The sequence below is a fragment of the Dermacentor albipictus genome, chromosome 5 (assembly GCF_038994185.2).
Source record: "Dermacentor albipictus isolate Rhodes 1998 colony chromosome 5, USDA_Dalb.pri_finalv2, whole genome shotgun sequence".
Taxonomy (NCBI): Eukaryota; Metazoa; Arthropoda; class Arachnida; order Ixodida; family Ixodidae; genus Dermacentor; species Dermacentor albipictus.
The window spans coordinates 3,290,122-3,309,704 of NC_091825.1; the positions used below are offsets into that span (position 1 = coordinate 3,290,122).

General features: G+C 46.2%; 1 protein-coding gene and 1 pseudogene across 5 annotated transcripts in view; one reads left to right on the forward strand and one right to left on the reverse strand.

Annotated features, from left to right (window-relative positions):
• Window positions 1–19,583, reverse strand: part of Raf (Raf oncogene) — a 275,768-nt gene that overhangs the window by 19,147 nt on the left and 237,038 nt on the right. For all 5 annotated transcript variants that reach the window (XM_070538212.1, XM_070538215.1, XM_070538214.1 and 2 more), the window contains 2 exons: window positions 1,694–1,825; window positions 1,319–1,453 (listed from right to left, as the gene is read on the reverse strand). In XM_070538212.1, coding sequence (XP_070394313.1) covers window positions 1,319–1,453; window positions 1,694–1,825 — 267 coding nt within the window. The remainder of the gene's footprint in view (window positions 1–1,318; window positions 1,454–1,693; window positions 1,826–19,583) is intronic.
• On the forward strand, window positions 13,367–19,527 carry LOC139060370 (uncharacterized; annotated as a pseudogene).

A 19,583-nucleotide genomic window follows, 5' to 3' on the forward strand; every position in this document is an offset into this window, starting at 1 on the left:
TGAAGTGTAAAAGCAGCTCAGGGAGCAATCAATATTAGTGCCTTAACTGCACCTTTTAGTGCTTATTGCAAGAAAGACACAGGACATTTTTAGTCATTATGTTGCACAGATTACATTTAGCTGGGAATCCTTGTTCTTTCATGATCACAGTAGCTGAAACCCTCCATAAAAATTGAAGGGCTAGCTGAAAGCCAAGTCTCTAGTGGATAAAAAGCCGCAGGTTGTACCTTAGATGCACCAAGTGGCTCACAACCTGAAGAAAACATTTTTCATGGGAGCTGGCTAGTATGCTATGATGTCATGGGGCCTGCGCAATGCATGAAATACTTGCAGTAGGGTGTATACCAGCCAGAAAGCCCACGGAGTTAATGACTGGACAAGGGAACGCAAGATATCTGTCATGTGCCTGTGGTCCCTGCACGTGTGAGCCAAGTCCTTCCAGCATCTGCATACTTGGCAGAAGCAAAGATGTCCTGGCCAAATAATTTATGGAGGCCTACTACACCTGTAGGAAATGTGATATTTGTATCAGTACAGCACTGAACATCAATTCTTTGATTGTATATTTGAATAGGCATGCTTTCTTCGCAATTTTTTATGCGCCTTTCCTATAGAAGTGGACATGTCTAAATTGAATCAACTTAGTTGTGAGTGATACTCTTTGCTGTTCTTGTTGAATTTGATGTTTGTAAAAAATTAATTATGCTAGTTTATTCATCTATTTGAAGAATAAACTATGTATGACACCCAAAAATAATTTACTTCATTTTCCTGAAATAAGGTCACTTCTATAAAAGATTTGACTCTTGGGGAAAGCATTACTTGAAAAATATTCAACTTTAAAAGGTTAAGGAAGTTTACTTGGTGACAACGGTTTATATGATGACTTGGGTATATATCAACACAGGAAAGATTGAAGTTTGTTCATGATATTAGTGTATAGGCTGTTGGCATAATCGCCAGCACATCTCGAGTCTTGGTGCATGCATGCTCTAAAATTCACAGCTGCCTGTCTCATCTGGTTCCTTGCCTCTTCTTTCTGTTTTTAATATGTCCAAAATTTAGGACGCTCACTTTTGTGCAGCTTGGTACAGAAGTGTCAATTTTTACCACAAATCCCACCTGATACATTTTAGGACACTTGGTGTAAGAATAAGTTCACTGCATTTGGTTGTGCAGTCTTATTTTGTTTTCAGGAAAATTTCCTTGTGCAAATTTTGATGAGTGGCGATTCTGGAGAAAGAAGATTGCATGGGTGCAGAGAGATGTTAGCAGGCAAGCTTTGCCCGACACCCGCCCACAGCGCAGGCAGGCCCACCTGTCGAAAGAGGGGCCGCTCGTCCCGGTTGAACTTGATGCAGTCCTCAGTGAAACGGATTAGGGCCTTGGGTGTGTCCTTGCGAGCTATGCTCAGGTCTGGACGCAAAAGGCCATGTCCCACCATGAACAGGATCTACAGGGCACACACAAGGATCAGCACAGCAGAAAAAGCAAAGGATAGGATCTCTGCACACGCTTTCTAGCATGCATGAAAGTTGCCTGGCAATGTGGCCTTGTGTTTTTTCACTATACAATGCCAGCATCTGCTGATTTTCATACAAAGGAAAACCCAAGCTGCAAAGTAACATTCTTTTTGAGATTTCTATGTGAGCTTCCTCGGCTAAACGCAAGCATGCAAAAGAAGGCCTTGTACCTGATCCTTGTTGTTGATGTGGGAGTAAGGCAGCTGGCCAGTGATGAGCTCATACAAGACAATGCCAAAGGCATACACATCGGACTGGAACGAGTATGGGTTCGGGTCCTTCATACGGATCACTTCTGGAGCCTGCGCAATCACAACAATAAATGTCACGAAACAAAGCACCAGGTTATAGAGATCTGCGAACTTGCAATTCTCGCAATTTTAAAAGCAATGCTTGTATATATATAAATTTGCATGTGGCGCAGGAAAAAGAAAAAGCTATTCTATGCAAGCTCACAATAGGCACATGCCAACAACAAAAAGTGCAATTGATGCTGGAGTTGAGGAAACCTTGGCTGTCACCTGCGCCTCCCAAGACTTCATAGATCAAGTATGAGCTTCAGCATGCCACCAGGCAACAGTTAAAGGGACACTAAAGGCAAATATTAGGTCAAACTAAAGTAATAGATTAGTGCTCGAGAATCTCTAAGGCGTCAATATTATCATGAACAGAGCCTTAATAATCGAGAAATTGAAGTAAATGAAGGACATGGTTAGAGACTCCCCCGGGACATTCAAGCACTTGCCTGATGATGAAAGCACTACTCAGTTAAATTCTGTCACTAGTACTCAACCACTCGTTGCAAAAAAAAAACATCCTTGTATTACAAGACGAAATAAAATGCTACTTGCCCAGTTATGTTTTATTTTTGGAAAAAAGGACTCATTGAAATTGCCCCTGGCTACTACGCGGCCAGCAGAAAGGTTTTGTTTTCACTCGACTCTGTGCTGCCCACGCTTTCCCGTTTCAGCAGTTTCATTATCGCGTAGTGCTGCACTGGTTTTGCTGCCTCGCAAAACTCACACAAACTGCAAGTAGCAGAGAATTCAACTTCCATGTGATGTCGGAGGATGCCCGAACGCTCTACGTCACTTGACCAAAAAGCAGCTGCAGCGGCGAACACACCACTCTGTCTTGGCTCGGTGCCGCCGTCAGTCGGGCACCATTCTACTCACCGACGGCAACAAAGGGTGGTGATGGCGTATGCAATGTAACCACTCCCTCGGTTGAGTGGCGGGAGATTTGAATTTTGAAAAAGGCATTCGGACCCTTCAGATGCAATTTTCTCGTAAACTAAGTCTTTTCTTGATGCGAAACAAGCATTGTGAGATTTCTGGAATGGTATTTAGACAGTCCACATCAACTTAGTATTTGCCTTTAGTGTCCCTTTAAGGGTCTAATATTATCTACACTGGGTCCCTACTCGCAACATGTATGCAAAGTTGCCCCTTTGTAACTGCCTGTGAGAATTCCTTCCAATGTTTATCACTTGCGGTGATGGCCAGAGTGAGACATCACTGAGAGTTACATTAATTTGTATGAATCAGGTGATGCGGCAAAGCATGAATGAGCTCTTAATGGCTGAACAAAACATTAGCATCACAAGAACTGGAAGCAGATTCAAGCATGCACACAAGTGGTTTCTGCCGGAGTCAAGATGATCATAGTGACACGTGTACTTGTTTATCTTCATTGAGTGACATACCGCATTTCACCGTCTAACAAATGTTATTGCACAGCACAGGACGCGCCTGCATGTATCGGAAGTTTCTCGAAAGTAATCAATGGTTCTATCCGCTGTCTGTTGTCACCAAACCTTATGTAATCAGATTTCATCGCGCGACGCAAATGGTGTAGAACTTTCTGGAAGACACGCGGGTCTCAGTGATTACTCTGGAACCTTCAATGACTGATGTATAAAAGCTGACGTGCTTGACCTGCTGATCAGATTTTCGTCGATTGCAGACTGTGTTCGCCGCTACCGTTGCTCTTTGAGTGTAGCCTGCTTTCGAGGGCACAGGTTCGCCCAATAACACGCTAGTTTCGTCAATCACAGTTTTGCTGCCTTCTTCACCGTCACTACTACGTGACATCTGGTGAAGGTGCTTTACCTTCATGTACCGGACGCCCTTGCAAAGCCGTGATCCAAGCCCGAAACCCGAAGACAGCACGAACGTCACCCAAGACCAGTGAGCAAGGACTTCTGTTTGATACGACCAGGAAGATTGTGGCCAGCTCGACAACGATGACATCCCCAGCGTCCCCGATTGTGCTTCAACAACCCAGTCGTTCCATGGAGCTACGTCGGAGGATCTGGAAACGTGGCTCAAAACCTTTGAAAGGATCTCAATCTTCAACAACTGGACCTCTGAGGACAAGCTGCACCACAGGTACTTCTCCTTGGAAGATGCCGCAAGGACATGGTTCGAGAACTGGGAATCTACCCTTACAACGTGGAAGCTGTTCCAAAGTAACTTCCTGAGGAACTTCACGACCATCATGCAGAAAAAAAGGAAAGTTCTATTGGAAGCTCGAGTGCAACTACCGAACGAGAATGTTGCCATATTTACGGAAAAAATGTTCAGTCTATTCTGCCAGTATCCAAGGAGAAGAAAGTCCGCCTACTCATGCGTGGTGTGAAGGAAGGACTCTTCGGCGGAATGATACGAAGCCCACAAAAGATCGTCGATGAGTTTCTTCGCGAGGCCACCAGCATCGAGAAGACACTCGAAATGCGGAACCGGCAATTCAGCCGCCACACAAACTATGCCAGAGTTCAATCCCTGGCCACCGACGATCTGCGTGAGACTTTCAGAGCGGTTGCACGGGAAGAGCTCCAGAAGTTGTACCCAAGGTTGCAGCCTCAAGTAGCCTCAATTGCTGAAATTGTCAAGGAAGAGTTTCAGTGATCGCTTGAAGTTCCTGAGGTGCAACCATAATCGGCGCAGCCTCGGCTGGAAGCGATGAGCTATGCTGCTGTCGCTCACGACATCAAGGTTCCCCTCCGCAATTGCGGCAGGGCCCTTTAACGGTGCAATTCCGTCGTCCACCGCTGCCACCGCCAGCACGCCCACCTGTCGCCCAGCGGAGTTACACGAGGAAGACGGACATTTAGCGTGCCCTCGGCTGTTGCCCGCTCTACTACCATTGAGGGGAAGCTGGCCATGTGTACCACCGATGCCCATACCGCGACTTGGGACTGCGAGGGTTCACCGTCAATGCACCGCGCCCTCAGTAAGGTGAATGCCCTCGTGACATCACCGACTACCTCACCGCTCCTCAGTGGAGCCCTCGACGACAGTCCCGTTCGCCGTCACCAGGCCGCTACCTGTCGCCGCAGTGCTTTCCATACACTGGCCCAGCCTGGGGCTGGTCTGCAAGCCCATATCCGGAAAACTAAAAGCAGCAACCGAGAGGTGCGGTTGCTGTTCGTCGATATGACGAAGTTCCGCCGCCGAAGATGCTGCAGAGACTATCTTGACGACATAACGACACACTGCCATCCCGGCGAAGCCTGGAAGCACAGAACGCACTGACCAGGGACTTGATGCCGCGATATATTAGCCACACATCAACGCAACGCAGCCATGATGACACGTCGAGACCTAACTGCAACGCAAGACAAAGAACCACCGACCTAAACACGCTTCTCAATGGTGATGCAGTCACCGTCTTAGTGGACACAGGAGCAGACTACTCCATGAGTGGACCTCTTGCCAACCAGTTGAAGAAAGTTAAGACTGCATGGGAACGCCCTCAAATCTTGACAGCTGGAGGACACCTAATAAAACCGACTCGAATTTGCATGGCAAGAATTATGATTCATGACCAGACCTACCTTACCACCTTCGTTATCCAACAGTGTTCACAAAACGTAATTCTGAGCATGGACTTCGTGAACCAACACGGTGTAATCATCGACCTGAAGTCGAAGTCGATAATGCTGTCAGAAGATCAAGCGATACCGCCGGAGAGCTGTCATGGTCACCGCGCCTTGAGTGTGCTCAAGGATCAAGTCAGCATCCCGCCCCGCTCCAACATTGTCATTTCCGTTGGCACCAAAAGACCTACAGATGTAGAAGGCATTATCGAGGGTGACCAACGTATACTGCTCAACCGTGAAATTTGCGTCGCAAGAAGGATCGCTCGAGTGCACGGAGGAAAAATGAAAGTGTTGCTGACAAACTTCAGCCAGGAGTTCAAGCACATCAACAAGGGCACAACGATAGCATACATAGAGGAAATTCTGGAAACCAGCAATGCGTTTGCCCTCTCAGATTCTGCCGAATCTATCCTAACGACTATAGTTCCCAACCAGACTTCAACATAAATCGAAGTCTCCCCATCATTAAGCAGCAACAGCTCAGAAGTCTGCTTCGACGATAGAAAGACTGCTTTTTGACGTTATCGATGATTCGATAAACACCAGTTGCAGAGCATCGCATAATAACCGAAGAATGCGCGTGACCACTTCGCTAGAGCCCTTACCAAGTTTCGACGCGAGAACGTGAAGCTATAAGGCACTAAGTCGACGAAATGCTGCGCGACATCATCATCCAGCTGTCAAAAAGCCCGTGGGCATCTCCTGTTGTCTTGGCGAAGAAAAAGGATGGAAGCCTACGTTTCTGTGTTGATTATCGTTGACTGAACAAGATCATTAAGAAGGACGTATACTCCATCCCACGGATAGATGACGCAGTGGATAGGCTCTGCAACATTAAATACTTCTTGTCGATGGATCTCAAGTCTGGCTACTGGCAAAAAGAAGTCAACGAGAGAGATCGCAAAAAGACTGCGTTAATCACGCCAGACGGCCTCTACGAGTTCAAGGCCATGCCATTTGGACTGTGCTCGATGCCTGCAACATTCCGGGAGGTCATGAAAATGGTTTTAGCAGGATTCAAGTGACAGACTTGTCTTGTTTACTTGGATCACGTCGTCGTCTTCGGCGGTAATTTTGACGATCACCTTAGGCGCTTGCGACTTACCATCAAAACATCAGGGCTCATTCTAAAGCCATAAAAGTGCTGCTTCGCTTACGATGAACTTCTGTTCAGAGGCCACATCATCAGCAGATCTGGAGTCCGCCCCGACCTGCAGAAGACAGCTTTCCGCAGCCCATCGACAAGAAGACAGTGCGTAGATTCCTTGGCATGTGTGCCTACTACAGGTGCTTTGTCAAGAACCTTTCACGCATTGCTGAGCCACTGACACATATAACAAAATGTGATGTCGAGTTCTATCGGGAAACACCTGCGGCGTTTCCCGATAGAACTGATTGCATTTCAGGAACACAATCAACTTCAACGAGGACGCCGATACCGAAATGCACACTGATGCCAGTAGCCTAGGCCTCGGTGCCATTTTAGTCCAGAGGAAAGACGGACTTAAACGGGTAATAGCTTACAGTTGTTGTTCGCTGTCAAAAGCGGAAGGCGATTATTCTATGACTGAAAAGGAAAGCCTCGCCATCGTTTGGTCAACAGCGAAATCCCTGCCTTACCTATATGGCAGGCCATTCAAAGTCGTCAGCGACCATCATGCGTCATGTTGACTGGCTAATTTTAAAGGACATTTCTGGACGGCTGGTGCGGTGGAGCCTCAGACTGCAAGAATATGACATCACTCTAATTTATAAGTCCAGATTAAAACACTCTGATGCCAACTGCCTATCACGCGCCTCCATTGACCTGCCGCTGCAAGGCAACGAGGATGACGATGCCTTCCTTGGAATAACAAGACTTTGTTGAACAGCAACTAGCAGACCCGGAGCTAAAAGGCCTTGTCGAATATTTAGAAAGGAATGCCGATGTTGTCCCTAGGGCATTTAAGCGCGGATTATCTTCATTTACGCTTCAAAACAGCCTACTCGTAAAGAACTCACCAGTCTGCGCCAACTACCTTCTTCTTGTTCCCTCAGTGCTGTGTCCAGAAGTACTGCACGCCCTACCTGACGATCCGATCACTGGGTACCTCGGATTTTCCCGGACACTATCGAGGATACAGGAAAAGTATTACTGGCCGCGCCCAAGCGCTGACGTCGCCCATTACCTCAAGACATGCCGAGACTGTCAGCGACGCAAGACACCACCGGCAAGGCCAGCTGGATTACTACAGTTGATCGAGCCTCCTTGCCGACCATTCCAGCAGAACGGGATAGACTTGTTGGGGCCCTTTCCGACGTCAACAACCAGAAATACGTGGATCGTAGTGGCGACCGACGATATAACCCGCTTCGCTGAAACAAAAGCACTGCCAAAACGTAGCACAACTGAAGTGGCAAAATTTTTCGTTGAGAACATCCCTGCTGCGACATGGCACCCTAGGAGTCCTCATCACCGACAGAGGAACGGCCTTTACAGCGGAGCTCACCCAAGCCATTCTGCAATACAGCCAGACAGGCCACAGGAGGACAACTGCCTACCACTCGCAGACAAGCGGTCTTACGGAGTGCCTGAATAAGACGCTCGCAGACATGCTAGCAATGTATGTCGACGTTGAACACAAGACTTGGGATGCCGTCCTGCTGTACGTAACCTTCACTTACAACACGGCGGTGCAAGAAACAACACAAATCACGCTGTTCAAGCTGGTTTTCGGCAGGAACCCGACGATGACTCTCGACATCATGCTGCCGCATGTCATCGACAAAGAGAATCTTGACGTCGCCACCTATCTCCAGCGCACCGAAAATGCCCGACAGCTCGCCCGCCTACGGATCAAGAACCAGCAAAGGACCGACAAACGACACTACAATCTTTGACGATGCTACGTCGAGTATCAGCCTGGCGACCGTGTTTGGAATTGGACCTCAATACGCCAAAGAGGACTTAGCAAGAAGCCGTTGCGCCGCTATTTCGGACTCTACAAGATAATCCGACGCATTGGCGCACTCGACTATGAGGTCATACCAGACGGCATTTCGCTATCACAGCGATGTTGCTCACAACCTGAAATAGTCCATGTTGTGCATCTTAAACCATTCTACCAGCGCTAATGAACTTTGGGACTTTGCATAGCTGACCTTTGGATGTTCTTTTTTTTTTTAACTGTGTTACTTTGGACTGTTTCTTTTTGTTGTTTTGTTACTTTTGTTTAATAAGTGTCCTTTTGTGTTTCACTCTCTTATGTTTGTAACATCGGGATGATGCTTTTTAAGCGGGGGGTATTGACACAAGCACTTGTGTATCTTTAGCAGGGGACGTACCGCATTTCACCGCCTATAAGATGTTATTGAACAGCGTAGCATGTACCTGCATGTATTGGAAGTTTCTCAAAAATTATTGATGTTTCTATCTGCTGTCTGTTGCCACCAAACCTTGTATAATCTGATTTCATCACGCAACGCGAATGGTATACTGATACTGATGTATAAAAGCCCATGCGCTTGACCCGCTGATCACATTTTCACCGATTACCCACTGTGTTTGCCGCTATCGTTCTTTGAGTGTACCCTGCTTTTGAGGGCACAAGTATGCCCAATAAGACGCTAGTTTCACCAATCACAGTTTTGCTGCCTTGCCTTCTTCACTGTCACTACTATGTGACAATAGGGACTCTTGGATTATCTGTCCCTGACAGTCTTAGAGTGCCCAAAGCAGTGTTTTCTGTCAACGAGCATTGCACACGCAATGTCTTGGGCAGTCCTGAACAGTTCAGAATGACAAATCAAAGAGGTCCACTGCCTTACTGCTACATGCAATTACACATTTGGCAACTATTAATTAACCAAAAAGCTATCACGGGCCGTTTTTAGCATTGTTCTCAGGGTGTACACTATGCAAGTTTTGCAAACTTCCATTCCATTCAACAAAGTGCTTCCAGCCCAGTTGCTCCTTGGTGTGCTCATGTTTATAGGACAACGATTGGAAGCAGCACAGTCAAGAGGCATCACTTTAGGACACAGCATGCTTTGCACGAACAGAGTTACAAAGCGTGAAAGGCCTCAATTATCAGCTGCTCCTCCTTGTGAGATGCACAACACCATAAGTGCTCAATGCAGTGAAACCACCCAAGATGATATATACTTGCAGTTACAGAGCCTCTCAAGGCAAATTTTGAGAAGCTAAAAACCATCGCATGAAGCTAGCTCCAAGATTAGGAACTTTTGCTTCACATGATTTGGGCAGGCCTTTGTTTTGTCTGCATTACAGTTGATAGCATTTGAAATGGGCACATTCTTCTGCTTATGCTTTTCCATGATGATGATCCAGAGCCTTCTACGAGTCCATATGGTACGTAGCACACTTTTTGCTCCAATTTTATTCTACTTCATTCAAATTTGTTACTCATTTCACAAACAAGCTGCTTTTCATGTAAGCTGCAGTACTTTTTGGGCTCAGGAGTCTTCTGCCTTTAGCTACACTTAATGTGCAAGAACTTCATATCATTGCTGCATGCTCCTTTCTGCAGCTCATTGCCAAGTTGTTCCCGAGTTGCTGCACGGGTAAGGAACACTATGGACCATCAAGTATTGGTGCATTTGATAAATCAAGGAAATCTTTCGGTTTTACCCCGATGACCTCAAAAAACAAAAGAAATAAAAAAGAAAAAAAAACCCCACACTGCTAAGAACCGAGGACAGTTATGTTAAAATGCTGGGGCAAATGCTCCCGAAATCAGAATTACGCTGTAACCGCAGAATTTTGCATGCAGAAAGGTCAACACATACTTTTATGCTATAAATGCAAGCAGATGCATCAGAAAACATCACCGTTACAGAAACTATTGATGCTCACGTGGACAAAGCAAAAACCTTTAGGAGGTACAACTTCATCAATGGCTCTTTGACATACCTAGTGCAAAGTTGCACCCGTCCTTCATGAGAAAATGTCAATGTATGGTTTTAGGTTTTGCTTTCATCTCAAGCCACAACCTTACAAACAAAACCTAGTTTTGCAGTGAATTTTAGCTCCGAAGTCAAGCGGTAATGACTTCAGTATGCCATATGCCGTGGTCACCGAGAGCATGCTGCTTCAACACACTGTGCAGGCACCCAGACAGTAACGCACCACATCTCAAAGGTCATGTGAAACTGTTGCACTCGCAGTATGCTTTGACAGAATGTAAATGAGTTGGAAAGTGCAGCATGTGCATCGCTTCTGGACACATTGTATTGCAATAAACATCCAGACATTTTATCATTAAAAAAAAAAAAATCTGGGGTTTTACTTGCTAGACAAAAGATCTATTATTAGGCAGGCCAAGATTAAATTTTTACCACCCGGGGTTCTTCAACGCGCAACTCGCCACCCCACCTGAAAGGGACGACCCACGACTTCCCAAGCTCAGCAGTGCAACGCCACAGCCACTTAGCTATGGTCATTCGTCTCCCAATTTTCACCACACTCAGGAGATGGATTCTCATTGCGTAAAGAAGCTCTTTGGTATAGCCTGGGCACCCCCACCACATCAGTAACTGACTGCACTGCTTCACATATGGTGCATCTGCACTTTTTCTGTATTTAAAGAAGTACTGAGGCCTCCTTCCCTTCACCCCCTACACAGCTGTAGTTGCTGCACTTATTATATGAAGCCTAGATTCCTCAGGAGTACAACAAATAATTAATTGCATTGCCTTTGCAGTACTTACACATACTTTCAAAGCTGTAGAAATTGTACCACATGCTTCTCAAGTGCTAAAGTATGAAGGTCAGCAAACATAAGACTGGCTTCAGATGTTGGGTTCAAAATGCTTGACTGAGCATCATCATCATTATCATTTAAGTCACGATGCTGAACCAGGTGTACCGATGTCATAAGGCAATGGGACCAGGTATGATGGCGCTGCTAATAAAGAGATAAAAACAATAATGTGCATGCTTCTTCTGAATGTGCTCATGCGTGGCAGAAAACATAGGGCACGGAGCAAGTTGCAACACCGTGATGCACGCACTTCCGAGCACCAGAACTAGTTCGTGGACGCAAGCATTGTAATAAATTATTTTGGGTCTTAACGTCTGCCAGCACTTTTTTAGGCTTTAGAGAAATACGATTTTTATTCAATGCAATAAAAGAAAAAAAGAAAAGGCAATTCATGCATCGTGTCAGTGCTCCTTGAAAATGCGAACAGAGAGGTTCATTCACGTGATTCATTGAGTCAGCGCAGAGTGCTGGCTTTGTCCATGTCTGAAGCCGCACAATGACTGCGTTACTAAAAGATTGCCAAGCATTACAAAATCAGCCCTGCCTTCATCCTTCATTTTGTGCTTCTCTGCATCCGACACGTGCCAAGCTTGGTCTCATTTCTCTGCGAAGGCTGGAGCTTCCCCACAAATTTTAAGGCAGGTAAAGTGCAAAATACATGAAGAGGGAAAAGAATAAGGACACACAGAGCGCTACTTTCAACTGAATTAATTGAGCAAGAAAACCCCCTACACAGGCATTCACCCTTCACAGCCACAGTGCACGCGTCAGAAAACATTCCATATCTAGATGTCTGACTAACACCACTGCCCATAGAGGTGATAGTCAAGCCGCACATAGATAAAAACACATGCCCACATAGAGAACAATGCTATGACAACAATATAAAACGAAAAACAACAAAACAGAGAATGCAGCTCAAAAAAAGAGAGAACGTCAGAAAGATAAAATTTTAAAAATGATATAAAGGTGGGAAAAAATGCCATGAAACACTAAAAATGCTTTCCCGGCGAACAATAAAGTTAAAACAGGTAGTAAAAGTTGAGAAGCTGGTGCACTGTATCACTTAGTGTTGCAGATAATCAAGCTCTTTCCTCGAGAGCAACACAGAAGGGGTACAGACGCAGTGCGAGTCGCTTCACAAATTTCTCAGGTGGTCTGATCTCTCTAACTTCTGATTCTGGTGTAGAAAAGGCAAACATCTGCACATGGCACAGTGCAGAAGTCCCATGCTTTTTTGTGCTTTACCTGCCGTAAGATGTCATCGTACCAACTAGCTCAGATACAGACCCTAGAGTTCAGTACACTTTCCTAACACATCATCTCTCATATTATCCTGTCGAGTAGTCACTGCACTGAGCTTTTCAGTGGCTGCATGGCAGTGTTTGCATGTGTCAGTGGTGTGCGGCATTTGTCGCATTTCCAGCATTGCTGCACCGTTAAAAGGCGATGCAATTAATTATTTGTTGCACTATCAAGAAATCAAACAACAAAACAGAGAGTGCACCTCAAAAAAAGGGAGAACGTCAGAAGGATAAAATTTTACAAATTATATCCTAACCTAACCTAAACCACAATCGAGGTTTGTACAGAAAGTCCGATGCAAATTTCAAGAAAGTTGAAACAAACTTCTATCATACACTAAGCTAAGAAATATTTAAACCTCCTTCTTACCTTCAATTCTTTATAGCTAAGCAGTCACTGAATTGCGTGCACACCTCAAGCTTATCCAAGTGGCTTTTCAATGTCAAATTTCCCATTGTAACAATGTTGCGGCATATAACAGTTTGCTCAACGAGTTTAGTAGTGCCTGGCTTGGAACTTGTCACACTAAGCGAAATGGTTGAAATTTGCTTTCATCTAGGCATTTATAGAGCCCAGGCCTAGCCATGATGGCTACAACGCAAACCAATTAGCAAAACAACAAAAATGGTGGTACAGCTTGGTCACTTGATCTGGCTTCGTTTACCACCACAAAGGCAATGGCGATCGAAATGAGTCTGTCGCCACGGGTTGTGGACATGCTATACAGTCCATGCGCAGCGACTGGCGTGCTGCCGCGCGGCTGTCAGAGAAGAGACTCGTTAAGAACCCGAGCAGAAGGAAACGTCTTCGTGCTGCCGCCGGAATACGAATCCATGCTGCCGTGGAGACGCGTACGCTGTGACCGCATTGTTAACGCGTAGTTAATTGGAATAATGAATTGCTGCATAGTAGGCTGTACCAACAGGTACACGTCGTGCCCAGCGGGGACAACGTTTTACGGTTTCTCAACTCGTCCGTGCTTTGTTGGGCAGCGGCAACAGTGGATCAAGGCTGTGCAACGAAAAAAAGCAAGTTTGGTTCTCGTGACCGTGTATTCTCTCTCGGCCGTCTCGCGTTTTGCGTTTTTGTTTTTCTTATGCCACTAACATCTGCACATTTCAGTGCCGACGAAGCAAACTGGTAGCCCTCTTGCACACGAAGATATGCAGTGTCCATTTCGTTGGGGGTGCGCCATCGAAGCACGTGTCGTCCCCGTCGTACCGTAAAAAACTGGACTATAGGTCGGACCGCAATATAGGTCGATCTCCCAACTAAGAAATTCTAGTAATGAAAAAAACCTTTTTCAATGGCAAAAGTACCGAAAGACACCCTTACCTTGAAACAAATGCGACCCAGACGGTTGCACAATGGTGACAGTATTTATTTAAACGCTGCTCGTATGTGGACCTGGCCAAGTTTTTAACAGTAACGCACGACCATCGACCCGCGTGCTTGTCAGCACCGTATTAATGGCGCTGGGCGGCAAAACAAACGAGATACGCGCATGTGTACACATGCACTTACTTTCGCTATTTCGCCACTCCGTGCCATGACGATAAGTAGTGCTGTCAAACACGCGGCTCGATGGTCGCGCGTGTGGGGAGATGTGCGACTCTCGCGCATCTCCACACGCGCCCCCAAGTAACCAAGTAACCCCAAGTAACCCCAAGTAACCCCAAGTAACCCTGCCGTGAGGCGGCGTAGCGGCCTCATGGCAGGGTTACTTGGGGGCGCAGGGGAGAACAGGCTGGCCCTTTCCCGGCGGGTCGGCGAACAGCGTGGACGTCCCGTGCGCGCGCGCCGACCCATGCTTCTGCGAGACCGTCTCCCGTGGCCGCCTTGGAATGCGCCACCGTTCGCGTGACAGTATGCGCGAACGACCAGGCGTTGGGATCCAGCTAGGGGCGAACATATTCGCTCGCTATCCGGTCGCGGTGAGTCGGACTTCTAGATTTGTCGCGCGCCCCATCGGCATGTTTTGTGGATAGCAACTCGGCTAGCAGGCATTGATCTATGAAAGGTGCAATAAATGCCCTTGTGATTGTTTGCACTACTGTGTTGTCATTCCTTTGTCCCAAGAGTACGGTGTGAGAACCCCACACGCGATACTGTTAAAAATTGGCCGGCTGTACCGTACACAGAAGGACACGAATTGCTCAAGCGCTACCCCGAATCAGAGCAACGCCTTTGATCAGAGTCGTCCGAACTAGAGTCAGATGACGAGTGCTTTTTGCTGCCCAGTCCACAGGCGCGCGCGATCTCTATCGCTTTCAAACGGATGCATTCGGCAGTCACAGGCAGCGATCTCACACGCAGCTCCCGGACGAACTCTGCAACCTTGTCGTCCAGTTCTGCGGTGCGCTGCGGTCCGCCCATAAAATGACGTTTTCTTTTGGTTGCTGCAAGTTGTAATATGTTGCTTCTGCCTCTGCCACTACCGAATGATTTTTTCGAATACTCCAAGTTCGCGCTGTGCCGCCACGTTGCCGTGGGCTTCCGCGTACTCAATCGCCTTTTTCTTGAAGGCAATAGTGCATTGCCGTCGGTTTCCACTCATTTTGAACCAAAATGTGAAAAAGCAGCCTTTAACCAATATAACTTGTCCCCACGCCACGCTGCTGCTGATGGCGGCTGTTTATTTCATCCGCCCATTGTTGCAAGACTTCCGTAGTTTTTTTGCCAATGACCGGTATATAAGACGAGGGTCGACTTTTTGCAATGTTTTTTTGCAAAAAAAAAATGCGACCTATATTCTGGTTTTTACTGTACGTGCCAACGATATTTCGCGACGAATGCCGTAAGCGGTCTGTGCTTCCGGAAGATAAGGCTGAACACTATGAAAGGTGAGAACTCCGCGAAACAGGCACTTTCTTTTTAACCTAGGCGTCAGGTGTTGACATTTTTAGAAGCGATAATTTCTTGCCGACACCCGAGCCAAGATTTCGTCAGTTGGTGTACTTGATGGTTCCTGTGACCGATTTCACTCTAGTGCTGGCAAGGGTGCAGCCGCTAGAGCAGAGGTGCGCAAACTGGGCTTCAAAACTACCCTCTCAGAGAGGTCGCGGTACAATGTGGTCGCAGCTCCTCGAAGAGCTTCCATAATTAACGCAGAAATAGTACGGCGGGGTAGCCATATGGCACTCGGAAGCTTGAGAGACCGCTAGAGCATAGCTTGGCTTACACCATAATTCCCGAAAAAAAAAAAAAAAACGTAGTGACTTCACACAGACGAGCTGGCCAAGTGCGCACGCACTTGGAGTGGTGCATACTTGGGAGTAAAGAGCAGTGCACGTAGTCATTACGGGGATGATTAAACGCCCGAAGTGTGCAGCATGGGGACAAATTTGCATGCGGAACAAAAATCGAGTCTGTTTCTTCTCGTCTTAAGAGATCTGGCAGTCGTTAGTTTTCGTTTTTGTTTTGGTCTTTCACCAGAGCCTGACAGGGACAGAAGGGGGAGCATATTCATGATATTGACCTTTTGGCTATAAACGAGATTGCTCCAATCTAAAGCAGTTATACTGCAGTACCCCAGTCCATGCATGCTAAGTCAGTGTGAGCCAAACATTGCTGATTGTAACTGTTCAAAACTTACAGTAGCAGTGCCCCCCTCCCCCCCCCCCCAATTAGACAGACATTTTCTCCTTCAATGCCAGCCTGCATTGTGATTATCTAGAGAAGTTATGGTGTGCATTCTTCTTAGAATTAGGAAGCGGAGAACAGCCGCAACAACTGCAGCAGATCTCGCCTGCTCCTCAACGTCTATGCCAAACGTCATGCAAGCTGGACCACCTACAGCCACCATGGACTTGCCAGCTTCTTCAGCACCCATAGTCACACTACCGCTGGAGGAACCTGAAGGCACCAATGGGAATAACGAACCCAAACAACTGCGAAGAGTTGAGGTACATTCTGCTTTACGACTATAATAATGAGTAAGTGCCCACTCAGAATTTGCAGATTATAAAAAAAAAGGAATGCAGGGTGGGTGTTTCTCATGTTTGACAGCTAAAAGGCAGAACAGACATATTGTCATGAATGACAAACGATGCAGCAGTGAATAAAACACAACTGAACACTTATTGTGGCAAACTTGTGCCAAAAGCAAACGAAAAACAGCCTTTACTGCCTCTGTTAAAAGCCCATCACCCCGATGCAACACAAAACAACATGGTACACTGAAGAGCAATCTGGAACACGAAACGTGCAGTCCTATCGATTGTAGAATGGCTTGAGAAGAATAATGTGAACCACCTCGGGTCGCAAATGGCTGCGTGAAAAAAGCTGGGTTTCGTCAGCCGTCACTTCATAGTTTGAGTCCCCCAGGCAACGAACAATCCTGTAGGGTCCAATCCTTACTGTTGTTATCCCTATTAAAAACCTCTGATGGTAGTTCCCTTCTCGTTCATCACAATGAATGTTCATTCAGTTTCACCTAGTTTCCCAGGGGTACTGTGGTGAGCCTTGCATGGACTTTTGTGTCTTGGTGCGCCTGGTTAGGGCTTCTCGACAGGGCATACAATCGGTAGTCTAGGGTAAGCTAGAAACCACCTTGTTCTCTTGTCTGAAAATTATAACATGCCATAAATTTTATGTAGGCCTCAACTCAGATGCTAGAGACACCGTAAGCTCACAGCAAAGGAGTCCTGATGATTGCCTGCACCCTGTTCACCGGTGCATGAGAGGCATCCACCCAAGTTGAATTCTTTGCACCTGAAAGCCTGCAATGGCTGACGCAAGTGTCACTGCATTGCGTTTAAAAGACCACCAACCAAGGGGTTCCTATGGCTACAAGTCCTTGGTGGACAAGGAAAACGATGACGCCTTCAGAGACCTGACTGAGGTGACAGTTTCGGCGTTTCTGGCCCTGTTGAGCCTCTTGCCACAGGAAATTGTTAGATCAGCTTCCAAATGACACCAATGAGAGTATATTCCCAAGCTGCTCAATTTAAATTGAACTGAAAAATAGATATGCTGATGTCATGCACGTTCATCTAAAGGTGCAGCCTTTTTTTACATTTCATGATGTCCCTTGGGAATTTGACAACCACCTCACACAGTTTTTTCTGGTTATGAATAATGAACCGCACAGATGTGTACAAGATGTCTAATGTACTAAGGCTTTCTTTCCATTTTAGTGTGCCGTGGAATTTGTTATAGCATATGGTACTGCAGCATGGTGGTATTTCTCCTCTTCACATGCGCTAGCAGATGGTGTATCTGCTAATGAGATTTCAGCTAACTCAGTGCAAGTTGAGTAAGATATCGAGCACAACTAAAACAAAAAACTGACTTCCTGATCTGACAATATTTATTTAAGGTTAGTTATGGAGAATTGTTTTTAGCACATTGACAGTTTAGGACTATGCTCTCAATAGGAAACCACATGCTCAAACTCCAATCTTAAAACAAGCTGTTCGTACGAGGTGCATAAACATAGGCGCTGGAGAAAGCCGGCCTTTGGAAAGCGTTTATTTCACCAGATGACAGCCGCGAAATGGTGTCTGTTCTTGCTGGGTTCAAATGCTGGCTTTGTACGTACATCCGTTTAACTCTTGATGAAGGAGATGGTGGTGCAGTGAGATCAGGTGCATCTTTTAATCCTTTCACAACGTACTTCAATGGGCAACTAGCTTGTTTTTACTCATAGCATGGCCCTCAAACATCAGTGTGCCACTTTATGTAGGAAAACAAATTCTGAGTTCCAAATACAGATCTTGGAAAAGTTTTGCAATGCGACTGAACCTCAGGCGTGTCAGATGGGTTGGGATCCCATAAGCCAGAAGTGCAGGTTCCCCTGGTATTCTCAAGCCTAACAACATTTTGACAGTGGACAAGACCATCAACTGCATCAGGATTGCCAACGTTGGACTCTGTGGCTTGAGAATGAACGAGAAACATATGTCTAAAATGATACTCTGGTGATTTCAAGCTTGCATTTGACAATGCGGTCACACTAGGTGCCAGGGGGACGAACCTAAACATCGTCAACTGCGACATTCAGATATGAGTGTTGGCGTGAGACACAAAACAGCACTACACAGGAGTGTTTGCATCAATGTGCCAGATGCACAGGCCAGAGGAGCTTGAACAAAATTGGGAGGGATGTCTACCCGCACCAAAATACTGCCTGCTTGTGTTCAGACATTGGATGCTTCGAAGAAACCATTCATACACCTAAAGCATTAAATCAGCTGAACATTTGTTGGGAAATTGTGGAAGTTTCTGAATTAGTAAGAACAAAAAAGCTTTTAAGGTTGGTTTCATCACTACTGTAAATGTTGTTCTCACAAAATACCTCTCATTTTACAGGTGTGTGGCGAGAGATACTTGGACCTGGCGGTGGACAGCAAGCTTCTGCCGTTTCTCACAAAGATGAAGCATGGCCTCACATTCTTTGCATTAGGTGTTTTGTTCAACGTACATCAAACTAGTGCGTCGCGCATTTTCTATGCCACTGTCCTGTCCATCAGCACCGGAGGGTGGATCAAGTGGTTTTCGAGGGATGTGGTACAAGCATCGATGCCGTCCTCTTTCCGCCTGAACTATCCCAATTGTAGGGTTATTGTAGACTGTTCAGAAGTCAGAATTGAGAAGCCAGGTAAAGCTGCAGATAGGGTAAACTGCTGGAGCAACTACAAGAGCGACTTTACACTGAAATTTCTAGTTGGGATCACGCCATCCGGACACATAACATTCATTTCGGATGTGTTAGGTGGCAGGTCGAGTGACACGTACATCATCACCGACTCTGTATTGATTAACCTGCTGGAACTTGGGGATATGGTGATGGTGGACAAAGGTTTTCCCCATGTAAAGTGTGACTTTGAAAGTAAGCACGTCACACTTGTTATGCCACCATTTGCAAAGGCCAACGAGCAGTTTACCAAGGCGGAGATGGAAGAAACTTTTAAGGTTGTGCATTCAACGCATCAAGATTTTTGCGATCTTGAATGAAAGGCTCACCCCAGAACTCAAGTATCACATCGACAAGATGGTGCATGTGTGCAGCGTGCTGGCTAACCTACGAGGCCCTGTCATCAAGACTGCGTGAGTGCTTTGAACAGAAGCAAATATTTGGACAGCTCTTTTTATTTTTGCTGTATTGTG